The 15,731-nt window shown below is 48.1% G+C and overlaps 2 protein-coding genes across 2 annotated transcripts in view; both read right to left on the reverse strand.

Moving 5' to 3' along the window:
* Nucleotides 1–1,950: 1,950 nt before the first annotated feature.
* LOC146302121 (uncharacterized) lies at nt 1,951–3,841 on the reverse strand. Its single transcript, XM_084698976.1, has 2 exons — nt 3,555–3,841; nt 1,951–2,798 (listed from the first exon to the last, which is right to left on the reverse strand). The coding sequence occupies exon 2, from the start codon at nt 2,787–2,789 to the stop codon at nt 1,980–1,982; it is 810 nt and encodes a 269-aa protein (XP_084555102.1). The 5' UTR covers nt 2,790–2,798; nt 3,555–3,841; the 3' UTR covers nt 1,951–1,979.
* A 2,847-nt stretch (nt 3,842–6,688) lies between these two features.
* Nucleotides 6,689–15,731, reverse strand: part of LOC146302122 (A disintegrin and metalloproteinase with thrombospondin motifs 2-like) — a 65,445-nt gene continuing 56,402 nt past the window's right edge. The window contains exons 16-22 of the mRNA XM_084703816.1: nt 15,527–15,690; nt 15,028–15,184; nt 14,535–14,667; nt 13,802–14,009; nt 13,498–13,624; nt 13,212–13,280; nt 6,689–10,152 (exon numbers count right to left, since the gene is read on the reverse strand). Of these exons, the coding sequence (XP_084559942.1) occupies nt 7,334–10,152; nt 13,212–13,280; nt 13,498–13,624; nt 13,802–14,009; nt 14,535–14,667; nt 15,028–15,184; nt 15,527–15,690 (3,677 nt within the window). The 3' untranslated portion in view covers nt 6,689–7,333. The remainder of the gene's footprint in view (nt 10,153–13,211; nt 13,281–13,497; nt 13,625–13,801; nt 14,010–14,534; nt 14,668–15,027; nt 15,185–15,526; nt 15,691–15,731) is intronic.

Genomic DNA, 15,731 nt, shown 5'->3' on the forward strand with positions numbered 1-15,731 from the left:
CTGCAGTCTGAGTCATATCTGTACATCTCTGAGGTTTGGCTGCGGAAGACACAAAAATATGTGCGGTGTTCTATCAGGAAAGAGATGCAGCCGCGATACATGACCCATGACAGACACACAGTGTTCTCCCAGCTTCAGTATTACACGTGTGGGAATAGTTCCTGTGTTTTATTTATAGGGGACAGGAGAGTGCTTTTGCTGCTATCCTATAGTTCACAGTGTTCCTCTCACAGAGAGAGGGAGAGAGAGACAAAGAGACACTGGAGAACACTGGGGCGTGAGACATATTTAACTCCAATGGATATGCTTATTTTGAGCTTATGTTCTGTAGGGTTTTTTAAGTCTGTGATCTTGGGTTATTGCAAGTACATGAAGGAGATGGGCTCCACAGTGACTTTATATTCAATATCCATTTTTACACTCTAAAACTGATGTAACTACAGACCACCCACCCCCCCCCCACACACACACACACACCTCACCCCCACCCCCCTACGCCTTATGTTCTGTGCTTCTCAGAATGCAGCAGGATATTGAACCACAGCGCTAAATGATTACCTCTGAGCGCTGACCACAACATCACAACTGAGGTTCTAAAAACTGCATCAGTGCAGCCAGAGAACATATCAACGTGTAGCTCTCTTCCTGCTCCACCGGTCTGTTTGCAGGCTTCCCATCACTGCAGGCCTGCTCTCCCCCTTCACAACGTCTGCCTATGTTGGTGTACAAACCATCTGGGTAAACATATTCTCACGTGTGCCTGGAAACAGTGTCTTTCTATTGGTCATCTTTAGATTTACGCTTATAAAAGACAACAGTTGTGCAGACTGGGTAGAAGAGACTGAAAATCAATAGTTAAATTATCGTTCATGATGGAAAGACTTGTGAATGTGCACTAGTCTTTATAGATAAACTGTGTGGGAAGAAAACAAATGATGAATGTCTTAGCAATCATAGTCTTTGATCCATGTGTGTACGTTGTGTGTGTATGCATAGTTGTGTGTCTGTGTGTTTGTTTGTGGGTACGCGTGGATGTGTGAGTGTGGCCTACGCCCAAAATCAAGATTCTATTGTTTACCCACCATGGAATCCCTCGACAGTTGCCATAGTAACCAGCTGGATCCCAACTGTTTCTGGAATCCATGCAGCACAATCCAAGCAGCCAGGCAACAATGACCATCACAGCAAAACACTGTACGAAAATGTTGTTTATTCAATCCCAGGTCCCAGATAGGTAGATGTATAAAAAGACTCTCTGTCAGATATCACAAACGTTCATCAGCTTCCACCAGCATTACATGCAGCGGAATGTTTGAGCATTTCTAGTCCTCTTCCTAGACTAGGTCAAGAGGTATGTCTCAGATGTGGTTTGTGGCACTGTGTGTGAATTTTTGTTTGTTTCTGTTTGTGTATAGGGGAGAGCATGCTTTTGTGTGCACGTGTTTGCGCATTTGCATTCGATTGTGTGTGTGGGTGAGTGTGAACTAGCATGCATCGAGTATGTGTGTTTCATTTGTATATTTTTCTGATTCAGTAGTTAACTTATTAATGTAACAAAACATGATCAGAATTATTTACAGCTGAACAATCTAGTTCCACTGTCACTGATGTGGCCTGTAGCAGCTTGTCTCTTGAGCGTCACTGGCAGCATGATGCCGCACCTGGTCGCAGTCTCAGCGGCCAGGCATTCCAGCCATGGGAAGGAACCTTCTGGAACCTTCTGAAACCTTCTGGAACCTTCTGAGTCCTTGCGATGATGTACCCCATTTCCTCTTGCCAGAAAGAGTGTTGATCTGAGATGTGTGTGTTAGTCAAATCAAATCAAATCAAATCAAATTTATTTGTATAGCCCTTTTTACACGCAAGCATGTCACAGAGGGCTTCACATACGCCCATAGAACTGCCCCTCAACCAACCTAAACCCTCAAGGGTGTTAGTCTGTGTTGTGTCTGTGTCTGTGTTGTGACACCCCCTGAAGCTCACATCTCATCGAGAGCGGGCGGCACGGAGGCTTGCACCCCGCCCTCTCTCCTCACCCAGCCACGCCAGTCTGACATCCACTGAGACATCAGGGACTGCTTCACCTTCTGCCTCCCCCCTCCTCCCTGCCTCCTCCCCTCTTCCTCTGGGCTGGCGGGCTGGGTGTGGTAGCTCTCTCCAGGGGTGGGGGCAGGCTGGGTGGCTGTGTGGGGCAGGGAGGAGGCGAACAGGGCAAGTGGAGGCTGGAGGGTGGGGACAGGGCAGCTGCTCTTGCGGTGTGAGATGGGGCAGGAGCGGGAAAAACTGTACGCATAGGGGCGTGTCTGTCCTACTGGCCCCTCCCCATCCCTCCTCCCACCCCTTGCTTCAGCCAATCGCTGCCTCAGGCTCCCTGACTGACAGGTGAAAGGGGCAGGGTTTTCCTGGTATCCATAGAGATACTCCAAGGGATCCACTGTACCATGGCAACCAAACACGGCCTCTTCGTTTCCATCCCTCTTCCCGCCCTGGCGAGCACTGATGACATCACCGATGTCTCTCCCATGAGCTTGCTCTCTGTGGTCAGGGTCAAAGGTCGCTGGACGCCGGTCATGAGCGTTGAGCCGTGAGAGCTTCTGGCGCGCGTTGATGACATCAGAGGGGGAGGCGGAGCCCTGAGGGGGGAAGGGGGGGCAGGCCAGCTGGCAGATGGACAGCAGGTAGTCCTCAGAGGAGATGTTAGCCTGGCTCCTTGTCAGCTCCTCGTAGCCCTCAGAGATGGTGGGCAGCAGCAGGCTTCTCTTGGCCAGCAGAGAGGAGCGAGGACGCATGGCTGAACACTGAGGGACACGGGGACAGGACAGTGACCAGGCAGACACAGTCAGAACAGTTCTGTTGAAATGTTCGCCCCCCTCTGTCACTCCATCTCTTTTCTAACCTCCCTCCCTCCCCCCCCCTCTCTCTCTCTCTCTCTCTCTCTCTCTCTCTCTCTCTCTCTCTCTCTCTCTCTCTCCTCTCCTCTCCTCTCCTCTCTCGTCCTCTCCTCTCTCTCCTCTCTCTCCTTTCTCTCCTCTCTCTCCTCTCTCTCCTCTCTAGAAGTGTAAACCCCCTAGTGGTCAACGACAGAACTGCATCAACAAATGAATAAACACATTCCTCTTTAGCAGCGTTAATGTACAGGGGCGGTTCTGAGTACAGGGCTAGTCTATATGTATTACTGCTCTCTCTAATGTTTGAAGTCTGAATGACAGTCCAGCTGTATTTCAGTACTAACCTCAGCTCCAGAAATAGTCTAGTCTAAACCGAGCAGTCGAACGTGTGTGCTCCAGGTGCAGCCCAGGCTAAAAATAGAGCCACACCTTGAGCACACACACTCCCACTGCGCTCTGTGGCTTAACACACACACACACTCCTGCAGCACTCCTGGCTGAACGCGTACACTCTCGCAGCACCCCTGGCTAAATACACACACCCCTGGTTGACAGCTGTTCTATTCTCAGATTGACCTGGGCAAACAGAGCAAACATCAACGAGTTCAGTGTAACATCTACATTCTCTATCGTTCAAATGTCACATCCGAGAGCATGAAAACTCACCTGAATTCAGTTGGTGTGTATCAAAGCCTGTTCTTCTTCCTTGTCACTGCTCTCCTGTGTGTGTGTGTGTGTGTCCAGCTTGCTGTCCTCTTCTTAGTGTGTTCTGTATGTGTCCCCTCTGAGTTTTGTGTGTGTGTGTTCGTGAGTCCTCGGTGAGCCTTTGTGTGTGTGTGTCCTTAGTGTCTCTGTGTGTCTCTGCAGTTTAGTTCAGGGCTAATGTTCGTTTCTGAGCGCTGGCTCTGACTGTCTGAGTCTGTCCACTGGCAATGGTAAAATGTAGATTTATCTTTTCCTCAGGTCCCCCCCCCCCCCCCCCCTCTCTCTCTCTCTCTCTCTCTCTCTCTCTTCTCTCTCTCTCTCTCTCTCTCTCTCTCTCTCTCTCTCTCTCTCTCTCTCTCTCTCTCTCTCTCTCTCTCTCTCTCTCTCTCTCTCTCTCTCTCTCTCTCTCTCTCTCTCAGTCTGCCCTCCTTCCCTGATTCTAAAAATAGCAGCACCATCCACTTCTTTACCTCGAGCGCTGTCATTGGCCAGCTGTATTGATGGAGGGAGGGAAAGACAGAGAGATGCAAGCACACAGAGAGAGAAACAGAGAGGGAGAGAGAGAGAGAGAGAGAGAGAGAGAGAGAGAGAGAGAGAGAGAGAGAGAGAGAGAGAGAGAGAGAGAAAATCTTGCTTGTCTAAATAACCAGTTTCCCGATGTCGACCTTGAAACCCTGTGAAACAGATGGTCACCATTAGGAGCATTCAGGGGGCTGATGTATGGCATTATGCATGCATGCTTGTGATACCTCTGACAGATCTGTGTGTGTGTGTGTGTGTGTGTGTGTGTCTGGGGACTCTGCAGGTTGTGTGTCTGTGTGTAAAATAACACAAGCTCTCTGATGGAGCTGAAAATCCTGTCCTCCACTGGAAGGCTCCTGGAGGAGCATGTGTCAATTCCAATGAGAGATGGAGACACAACAAGCCAATCCCTGGGGGAGGAGGGGGTAGGAAGGTCAGACACACAGCAGGGTTTGTTTGTGTCTCCTGAAGAACAAGTCATACTGAGAAGCCAGGATGTTTAGAAGCTGGGTTCCACGAAAACCAATGTAACATCACCACTTCAGAGAATCCCCCCTGAGGCCTGCTGACCGGCAGGCAGATGTCACGGCTCAGGACATTAGACATTAGACAGGGGTCCATGTGGAACACACACACCAACATGCAAGCGTTTGTAGAGACAAGCAGAGTTGAAGCATTATGAGCGTGGCAGAGATGAAGCATCAGACATGAAGCATCAGACATGAAGCAGTAGAGATGAAGAATCAGACATGAAGCAGTAGAGATGAAGCATCAGACATGAAGCAGAGAGATGAAGCATCAGACATGAAGCAGAGAGAGGAAGCATCAGACATGAAGCAGAGAGATGAAGCATCAGACATGAAGCAGTAGAGATGAAGCATCAGACATGAAGCAGTAGAGATGAAGCATCAGACATGAAGCAGTAGAGATGAAGCATCAGACATGAAGCAGTAGAGATGAAGCATCAGACATGAAGCAGTAGAGATGAAGCATCAGACATGAAGCAGTAGAGTTGAACCACTATGAGAGTGGCAGGGATGAAGCATCAGAGATGGAGCATTCCAACTCTTCCAGTTACTGCAGCACAACTAGATGCGCTAGTTTTGGTTTGTGCGTGTGTGTGTGACAGAGCAGTATGAATGAGAATGAGAACGCTTCAGTGACTACCCCCATTACAGATCTATTATGGGAGTAGTCTTTTTATAGAACGGTGCAAAGATGGTGGAGAAGGTGAGTCATGCTGCCACATGGTGTTTTTCTGTACTGCTACGGGTCAGGCTGGCTCACACACACGCACAATTTATATCCCGTGTGTTCATAAGAAACACTTTCACTGCCGACATGAATCATTCAATATTCTATTTTAGTTAATCTTATTTATTTATTTTTTTACTGTTGCTGCTTTTTTTTACAGGTACACTTGCACTTAGAGATTCATGTTGTTTAATTGTAACTTGCTTAACTACATGCTCTTATGGTTCTTCCCTTTGGCGGTTATTTTTTGGTTGTTCACAATGTGTGCTTCTTGTTTTGGCTACCCGCAATGCTTTGGGTCTATCTTCTTGTTATTATCAGTGACCTATGCACTTTGTGAATCTCTCTCGTGGAAGTCGCTTTGGATAAAAGCGTCTGCTAAATGAATACATGTAAATGTAATGTAAATGTAGAGGCCCATAGCTTTCCCTTCATTTCCTTTGTCTGAGTGTTCCCATGCAGGATGGCATCACCACCCCCACAGAGTGGCTCTGAACACTGAACATGTATCTGACCAGGAGTAGTTAGCGGGATTAAAGGATTAGTTCACCAAAATGTCAAGAAACTTTTAATCGTCCTCGGTTTTAGATCAGTGTCACGTTGGAACAGTTCTGAGCTCACCAACCAGGAACCAGACAGCAGCCTTCCTATATCCCTGTCGAGCACTTTAACATAAGGCAACAATGATGACACTATGAAATGTTGGTGAACTATCCCTTTAAGGGGCCGACTTCCAGGAAGAGCAGGGTGGGGCTGGTGTTCCTGCAGGGTGATGTGTTGTGGATGACTGAGACAGAGGTGGTGTTTCTGCAGGGTGATGTGTTGTGGATGACAGAGACAGAGGTGGTGTTTCTGCAGGGTGATGTGTTGTGGATGTCAGAGACTGAGGTGGTGTTTCTGCAGGGTGATGTGTTGTGGATGACAGAGACAGAGGTGGTGTTTCTGCAGGGTGATGTGTTGTGGATGTCAGAGACTGAGGTGGTGTTTCTGCAGGGTGATGTGTTGTGGATGACAGAGACAGAGGTGGTGTTTCTGCAGGGTGATGTGTTGTGGATGTCAGAGACAGAGGTGAGGCACGGTGGGCGCAGGACAGGGCAGCTGGTGCTCTGTCTCCCTCTAGTGGTGCACTTCTTCCAGCTCACCGCTAACATGTAGAAGGGATGGGGAGGAAGGGAGGGAAAGATAGATAGAGATAGAGTGAGGAAGAGATCAATAGAGACACACAGACAGAAAGAGAGAGACACGGAGAGGGAGAGAGAGAAAGTATATGTTGCATAAAAAGCACTGTAGTTAGGAATAAGAATGTGGCACACAACAAGTCCAAGTGTAAATACCACAGGCACATGAACTTTAATAAATATTCAACATTAGGTTTGAGATATGTACAGCTATGGTACAGACAGTTGCCTGGGTCACAGTTGGTCCCATAATAAACCAGATACGAAACAGAACGCACCCTGAAAGCTTCTATAGAGAATGCTGTCGATACAAAAAGGCATTTATTCTTTTTTTTTCTTTTTTGGCTTCTAGAAAATATGATACACATGAATAAATCAAGATTCTTTGATTTTGTTTTAGCACAGAAGAGGACAGAAATCTTCTAGAAATCATTGATTTACTCACAGAGCTGCACATGGCAGCAAGGGTGACCAGACACAGCAAGATGTGTTTCGCTCAGAGATACGGGCACTCCACAGTCCAGTTTGCTATGTTGCTTATTGTGTGTGTGTGTGTGTGTGTGTGACAGTCTGTGTGTGTGTGTGTGTGTGTGTGTGTGTGTGTGTGTGTGTGTGACAGTCTGTGTGTGTCTGTGTGTGTGTGTGTGTGTGAGTCTGTGCGTGTGTGTGTGTCTGAATCCCAGCAGCCAGCGGTCAGGCTAGCTGATATAAAGTCAGTCTGCCACAGCAGAAGTCCATCTCTATAAGAGAGAACAGAGGGGTTTTAGGACCAAGGGGGGGGGGCAGTCAGGTGCTGTGCCCTCTCTTCATGCGGAGCAGGAAGTTTCTCTTCTCCTCCAGCAACTCCTCGATGCGTTTGTTGCGCGTGCGTTCCCTGAGGAACACTCTGCGCCGCGCGATTTGATTGGTCTGGGACAGGTAGCTGTCCCCGCCCCCCAGCCCGTCGGGGAGGTGGATGGCATTGCTTTCCTCCCCAGTGGACTGGGCAGGACTCTGCTCAGTGGTTGTCATGGTGATTGTTGTCAGAGATGCAGTGGTGGGGGTCAGTTCTGGAGGGGGCGTCTGGGTTTCCATGGGGACAGTGACACTGAGAGGGATGTACTCTGGTAGGTCTAGCCAGGTAGAGGTGGTTAGATCTGACCAATTATCACTGAAAACAGTGGGGACAAAGACTGTGACATCATCATTACCGTCAAACATCACAGTTCCGCTGGATATTATGGCATCATCACTGTAGGGCAAGGTTGTGCTGGGAATTGGGATGTCATCCCCACTGTGTATTGCGACATCACCACTGCTGGAATCTGTTACGTCGCCATAGGGAGTGGTTACACTGGGGATAGGAGAATCGTGAAAGGGAATGGTTCCACTTGACATTGTGACTTCATCAAAGTAAATGGTTTCGGTAGGGTTTATGACATCATCGTTGAAGAGGTTGCTGGGAGTTGTGGTTCCAGTCCATGAAATGTCATAGAAGATGTCACTGGGTGTCACCTTAGTGTTGTTACTGACGTAGGTAATATTGACAGTTCTAGAACTGGTGTGGTGCATGCTAGGAGTTGTGGTGTATGTGCCAGTGCTGGACCGGAGGGTAAACAAAGGGTTCTCCCTGGTTGTGTGGTAGGCTGGGGTTGTGGTGGTAAATTCTGACATTTGTGGCAGAGAGTTCTTTTGTGGAACAGTTTTTGGTGGAGGGTCATGTTTTTTTATTTTAGTTGGTTGAAAGGTATTTTTTGAAGAGGATTTTGGTGGAGGGTCATATTTTTTTACTAGTTCTGGTCTAGGAATCTTCTTTTGAACTGGTTTTGGTGGAGGGTTCTTCTTTTGAACTGGTTTTGATTGAGGGTTCTTCTTTGGAACAGTTTTTAATTGAGGGTTCTTCTTTGGAACACTTTTTGGTTGAGGGTTCTTCTTTGGAACAGTTTTTAATTGAGGGTTCTTCTTTGGAACACTTTTTGGTTGAGGGTTCTTCTTTGTAACACTTTTTGGTTGAGGGTTCTTCTTTGTAACACTTTTTGGTTGAGGGTTCTTCTTCAGAACAGTTTTTAGTTGAGGGTTCTTGTTTTCAGTTACTTTTGAAGTAATGTTAGAACCTGGCTTAGGCTGAGTAGGCTGACTCTCTTTTGGAGGTTTTGTCTGAGAGTTCTTTGGTGTGACTTTTGTCTGAGTCTTCTTTAGAACAGATTTTGGTTGAGGGTTCTTTTTTATAACTTTTTTGGGTTGAAGATTCTTTTTTGGAACTTTTTTTGGTTGAAGATTCTTTTTTGGAACCGCTTTTGGTTGTGTAGACTTTTTTGGAATAGTTTTTGGTTTAGGGTTCTTCTTTGGATTTGTATTTAGTTTGAGCTTTTGGAGTAGATCACTTTTCTGGCTGTTCTTTGGCTTTGACTTGGTAACTATTACGGGTGTGTGTGTGGTATATTCAAGATCCATAGTTGAGGGTGTGTGTGTGGTATATTCAAGATCCATAGTTGAGGGTGTGTGTGTGGTATATTCAAGATCCATAGTTGATGGTGTGCTATATTCAGAAGCAATAGTTGTAGGTGTGTGTTTGGTGTGTGCTTGTATGTGTGTGGTGTATGCAGGTGTGTGTATGGTGTGTGTAGGTGTGTATGCAGTGTGTATAGGTGTGTGTGTTGTGTATGCAGTGTGTATAGGTGTGTGTGTTGTGTATGCAGTGTGTATAGGTGTGTGTGTTGTGTAAGCAGTGTGTATAGGGGTGTGTGTTGTGTATGCAGTGTGTATAGGGATGTGTGTTGTGTATGCAGTGTGTATAGGTGTGTGTGTTGTGTATGCAGTGTGTATAGGTGTGTGTGTTGTGTATGCAGTGTGTATAGGTGTGTGTGTTGTGTATGCAGTGTGTATTGGCGTATGTGTAGATGTTGGTGTGGGATCCCAGTGTGGACTGTGGTCTCTTATCTCAGGTGGGGGCAGAGGGGCAGGATGGGAGGTGACCATGGATTGACTGGTGGTGGAGGAGGTGGTGACCCTGGAGGGGGAGGTGGTGACCCTGGAGGGGGAGGAGGTGGTGACCCTGGAGGGGGAGGAGGCGACCCTGGTGGGGGAGGAGGTGACCCTGGAGGGGGAGGAGGTGGTGACCCTGGAGGGGGAAGAGGTGACCCTGGAGGGGGAGGAGGTGGTGACCCTGGAGGGGGAGGAGGTGACCCTGGAGGGGGAGGAGGTGGTGACCCTGGAGGGGGAGGAGGTGACCCTGGAGGGGGAGGAGGTGGTGACCCTGGAGGGGGAAGAGGTGACCCTGGAGGGGGAGGAGGAGGTGACCCTGGAGGGGGAAGAGGTGACCCTGGAGAGGGAGGAGGTGACCCTGGTGGGGGAGGAGGTGACCCTGGAGGGGGAGGAGGAGGTGACCCTGGAGGGGGAAGAGGTGACCCTGGAGGGGGAGGAGGTGACCCTGGTGGGGGAGGAGGTGACCCTGGAGGGGGAGGAGGTGACCCTGGTGGGGGAGGTACTGGAGGGTGGGAGGGTGTGTGTGAGGGTGAAGTTACTACAGGACTTGCAGCACATCCTCTGGTACCCCGGCAGAGAACAGTGGTTCTTCAAAATCTCCATCCGGCAGAACACTGATCGGTCTCCGCGACAACGCTGGCCTGTTTGGGAAGAAAACACAGAGATCTGAGAGTGTGTGTGTGTGTGTCTGTGTGTGTTTATGATTGTGTACACCATGCTGAGTGCAGAAGAGAAGAAGTAAAGCCAAACCATCAGCAGAAGACACAGGAGAGGGAGGAGCCCCAAGCACCCAGAAAAAGTAGTTGTCATGGTGACCACCCTGAGAAGTTGTCATGGTGACCACCCAGAGCAGTTGTCAAGGTTGCTACAGCAGTTTAGTCCAGAGAGCAAGCCAAACAGGGTTGCCAGGTTAGTCCAGAGTAGAAAGCGGTTAAGAGGAATATTCTAATGCTGACACCTCACATATCTGGGTATTATTCTCTGATATAAAGTTTTTATTTTCGGATTAAGCATTAATATGTCTGTATGTGGTTGGTGGCTGGAGGCTCAGACACTACGTTACATCTCTAAGAACCTGTGTTGAGAGAACCTTTTCAACATTTTTCCAACATTTTTTATTCATACAACTTTTGCAGTTGATAATGACAGTTAAGTGAAACCATGAGATGACCCCTCAATATAGATTCTGTTCATAAGAAAAAGAACTCAGGTGTATTGAAAGTTCACAGTTACTTTGGTAAAACACTTCATTACTTGGAAATCAACCAATCAGTTTCATAGTCAATGTATAAATAAAATGAATAGATTACATAAAATAATAAGATATAGTTTTGTTGTCGTTTGTCGAATAAATAAAATACAGAATTTTCATGACGATGTAAAAACTGGAATGGCACGTGTTAAGTGTCATATGAAACATTTACAAAACATTAATAAAGTTTCCCTGATCAAATCAAAGTGCATATAGACGCAGTGCACGTGGTCCGTCTGAATGCAGCCCACGTCAGCCTGACGCAAAACTAGCTACACACAGCAGGCCAGTGAAGCCACAAAACAGTTACCCATATTATATAATATTATAGTTTCTTTTTTCCATAAGTAAGAAGATAACAGTCATGAAGGTTATTAAATACAGTCAACACCAATGTTTATATACAGGATTGCAGTGCCATGTCAGGCCTGGTCTCACCCCAGCCATGTTGCACTGAACCTCAGATAGCTCGCTACATAGTCACAACAGAAACGTGAGCTCACGACACAGAACGACCAGCCTCAAGGGGCTTACACTCCCGAGCCCCAGAGAGGCTCCGCCCCCTTAGGGACCACACAAGGCCAGCGTGCCATTGGTCAATGGAGTCTTAATGGTTGGCATGTGAGTTTGTTAGTTGGTCGAAGCTGCCTCTATTCTGGGTGATTGATAAACTTGTATGAGTAAAGCCATCTCCTTTCACAGATAAATGCCGTTACATTCAATCCAAGATAAGGCATTGTTCATAATGGGTGATGGTGGTGGTCCGATAGACAAGACAAGATGGACGCTCTCTGGTGAAGATTCATGAGGTATTTCTGTGTCTGGATGAGAACTAGAAGCCAGGATGAATAGTAACACACCAACACACAGATGCACGCACCCAGACGCAAACACAGCCACATTCACGCAGACACACACGCACACACAATGACGCATATACAAAGATGCACACACACACTCACACGTGAAACGTTTGCGAACGTGCAAACGCACTCTCAATGTTGCTCTCATTCAGAACGAAGACACACGCGCGTGCATGCACACACGGATGAGTTTACATGCAGAACATTCACATACATACACACAAACACACACACACACACACAGCCCCTCCCTCAAGTGACGTCGGGTGAGGAATGTGAATGGACTGTACTGAATGACAGAAGCTGATTATTTCCCTACAGAACTGAGGAGCAATGAAAAGAGATATGACCCTCTGAGACAGTGGAGAGGCATCCTGCTGACCAAGTCCTGCATACAGTCCGTCTGTCCTTCCCCTCCTACGCTCTGCTCTTACCAAAGATTTACTTCCGCATTCATGTAAAATCAATAAAAAAATACACTTAACAGTCAAGGATCTCATCGATCAATAGCAGTCCAAAGGTTTAGGCAAATAAGCTCAAGCTTATTCATGGTACAACATCGTTATTCATATTATTGTTACTCATATAGATTTAGATTTATATATATATACTGTATATAAATACAAATATATTTATAGATGTATTTGTTTAAAGTTTGCAAGCACAAATAAGCTGCATTTCTTGAGCTTGAGTATAACAGTCAGAGAGAAGCTGGCTGATGAGATGGTCTGACTACCCTGCTGAAGTGGCCTTCATCCAGCCTCTTCACCTCTCAGCCATGCCCCACACCAAAACATCTAAAGGGTTGCCTACATCATTTCCTGTTCCTGTGCAGACTTCTTGTCAGCATGAGAATGGAACCAGAATAAAGGTTTGGAGCCCGCTCTCTTATTCCAGAATGGAACCAGAATAATGGTTTGAAACCCCCTCTCTCATTCCAGAATCGACCCAGATGGGAGATGAACACTTTAGTAGATATGTCCTCATTGTGATCACGTTCACAATAAAGCTTTCCGGTTTCTTTTTGAAACTTTTTTTTTTTTTTTTTGTCTTCTTTTCTTGTGGTTGTTCTCCCACCTGTCTCCCTAACACGGCGAAGCGGGAACAAAAAAACAGCCGCCCGCGTCTGAGGAGCGTAACCGAGGCAACGCACAGCCCGCTCGCTCAAAACGTAGCCGCCCCCGACAAGCCGCTCTCGCCCGACAGCCGCTCGTCTTTACCCACAATTCCCCTTTCCACTCAAAGTTTTTTTAAATGTTAATCTTTTAGATTTCGACTGTCCAGCGGTTACAACACAACGCTCCACACTGTAGACAGAGATAGAGAGAGAGATAGAGCACAGACAGGAGCCAGGGCTGTCTCTCCCACACAGCGAGAGACAAGACCCTTCCCCCCCCCTCCCCCCCCCCCCCACAGAGAAGGTGAAAGCTGGCGCTCGCACAGGGGCGCTGCCACAGGCGGGGGCAGGGGGGTCAGGGGGCGAGCCCGCCCCTGAGGGAGAGGAGCAGAGGCGGGCCCAGGGCCCACAGCAGAGGGGCGAGGCTGGCCCGCAGGCGGGGCTGACGGCTGAACAAGGAGGTTTTACGGGGTTTGGGGTCCGGATGCGACCACTGAATCAGGATGTTGCTGTTCTTGCTCTGGTCGGAGGAGCCTTCTGCGGAAAGATACACACACACACACACACACACACAAGATACAATATACATAGATTCAGAAGAACAGGAAAATAAAGAGCATTCCTGAAACATACGAGTACAACTCTATTATTAATATTCAACAATAATAACAGTTATTTGTAATTGACTTAAAACTTGAAGTTAGTGTTTGTGTTGGTGGATACCGTATGACAGCCCATAATAAGCTGGACTCACTGAGGCAGGGTGCTAGACGACAGATGCGGACGTTCACTGGTCTCCTCTCTGAACACTTGTTCCTGGTGTCTGGCATGCCACAGCTCACCGCCCGGCGCTGGGTGCCATTACCACACGACCCCGAGCACTGGACACACACACACACACGTGTTAACAAATGACACCAAACACTACACACACACACACCTTAGGAAATACTCACACTAGGGAGTACGTACACACAGCAGGAAGTCCATAGGCACACCAAGAAGTAAACACGCACACCTCATGAAATCCACACACAACAGGAAGTCATCAGACACACCTGTGACCAGGGCCCCTCCCTCCACTGGCCAGGGCAGGGCTGGCGGTTGCAGGCTTGGCGTGACACGGGTCGAAGGTCGTTGCAGTACTTCATGTGGATCTCTCTGGGGGCTTCGTTCCGGAAGGTCTGGACACACGTGACGGAGCGCTTCTGAGAGCCCGTGTCTCCACACTCCTTACTGCAGGCCTCCCAGGAACCCACCACCCACCTACACAACACAGAGAACGCTCACTACCTCCAGGGATGCTAACAAGAAGTCACACACGTGTACTGAGAGAGAGACAGAGAGAGAGAGAGAGACAGAGAGAGAGACAGAGAGAGAGAGAGAGAGAGAGGGAGAGAGAGACAGAGAGAGACAGAGAGAGACAGAGACAGAGAGAGAGAGAGAGACAGAGAGAGAGGGGAAGAGACAGAGGGAGAGACAGAGAGAGGGAGAGAGAGAGAGAGACAGACACAGAGAGAGAGAGAGACAGAGAGAGAGAGAGAGAGACAGAGAGAGACATAGTGAAACAGAGAGAGAGAGACAGAGAGAGAGACAGAGAGAGACAGAGAGAGAGAGAGAGAGACATAGTGAAACAGAGAGAGAGAGACAGAGAGAGAGACAGAGAGAGACAGAGAGAGACAGAGAGAGATACAGAGAGAGATACAGAGAGAGATACAGAGAGAGAGACACAGAGAGAGAGACAGACAGAGAGGGAGAGAGAGAGAGGCAGGGGTATAGATGGTAACATACTCAGGTGGCGGACAGGCCTCCTTGTTGCAGTCCTGAATGTCTGACAGAGGGACCTTGAGGTTCTTACAGAAGCGTCTTTGGACCATCTTACTGTCTGCCCTCCTCCTACAGCCATAGCGAGCAATCTGCTTACCTGCGGGACAACACACACACACGCACACTCACGCACACAGTTGTAACAGACAGCCCCTACAGACATTGCTAGCTTTGTTCCATGAAGTACTTCCCCCCCATCCAGATGTGAGACTTCCTGTGCTAGCAGTGTTACATTAAAGTACCTCCCCCCCCATCCCAGAGCGACTTCCTATGCTGGCGGTGTTACATTGAAGTACCTCCCCCCCCATCCCAGAGAGACTTCCTATGCTAGCGGTGTTACATTGAAGTACCCCTCCCCCCATCCCAGAGAGACTTCCTGTGCTAGCGGTGTTACATTGAAGTACCTCCCCCCCATCCCAGAGAGACTTCCTGTGCTAGCGGTGTTCCATTGAAATACCTCCCCCGCAGAGCCGGGAGCAGGAGGACCATTTCTTGAAGGCCCATTCGTAGGCAGAGTCCTCCTCCAGTGTGTTGCTCTCGATGGTGGTCAGCTCGTCTGCGTTGATGATGTACTTATAGGACAGGTTCACCTCGTCCTCACCATAGATCCTCACCTGGACAGGAGGCCAGGCACACATCACACACACTTTCATTAGATACATGCTACACACATGAGCTTTTTACTCAGCGTATACTTTCACTTACTTGACATACCTTATACTTTCATCTTACTGGATTAGAACTGAAATAGATGTATTGTATCTATTACAAACAGAATTAGACAACAGGAAATGTGGGGTGTATGTGTGTGTGTGTGTTTAGGCATGTAGGTATGAGTGTGTGTTTAGGCATGTAGGTATGAGTGTGTGTGAGAGTGAGTGTGTGTGTGAGTGTGTGTGTAGGTGTGTGTAAGTGTGTGTGTAGGTGTGTGTATGTGTGTGTGTGTGTGTCTGTACCATGACGAGGACTCCATGCCGTAGAGGCCCGTTGGTCTGCAGGGTGTCCTTGTCGTTGTCATTGTCATACTCCCACTCCACACCCTTCTCAATGACAGAACGGGATTCTGGGTAATCTCCCTCGGCGTTCAGGAAGAACTGCCCCGACACCAGGTTCTTCACCGCTGGGTAGGATAACACACTGGTCAGACAGAACACACACACA

Source organism: Hypomesus nipponensis, chromosome 1, assembly GCF_054491055.1.
Source record: "Hypomesus nipponensis isolate SF chromosome 1, ASM5449105v1, whole genome shotgun sequence".
Classification (NCBI taxonomy): domain Eukaryota; kingdom Metazoa; phylum Chordata; class Actinopteri; order Osmeriformes; family Osmeridae; genus Hypomesus; species Hypomesus nipponensis.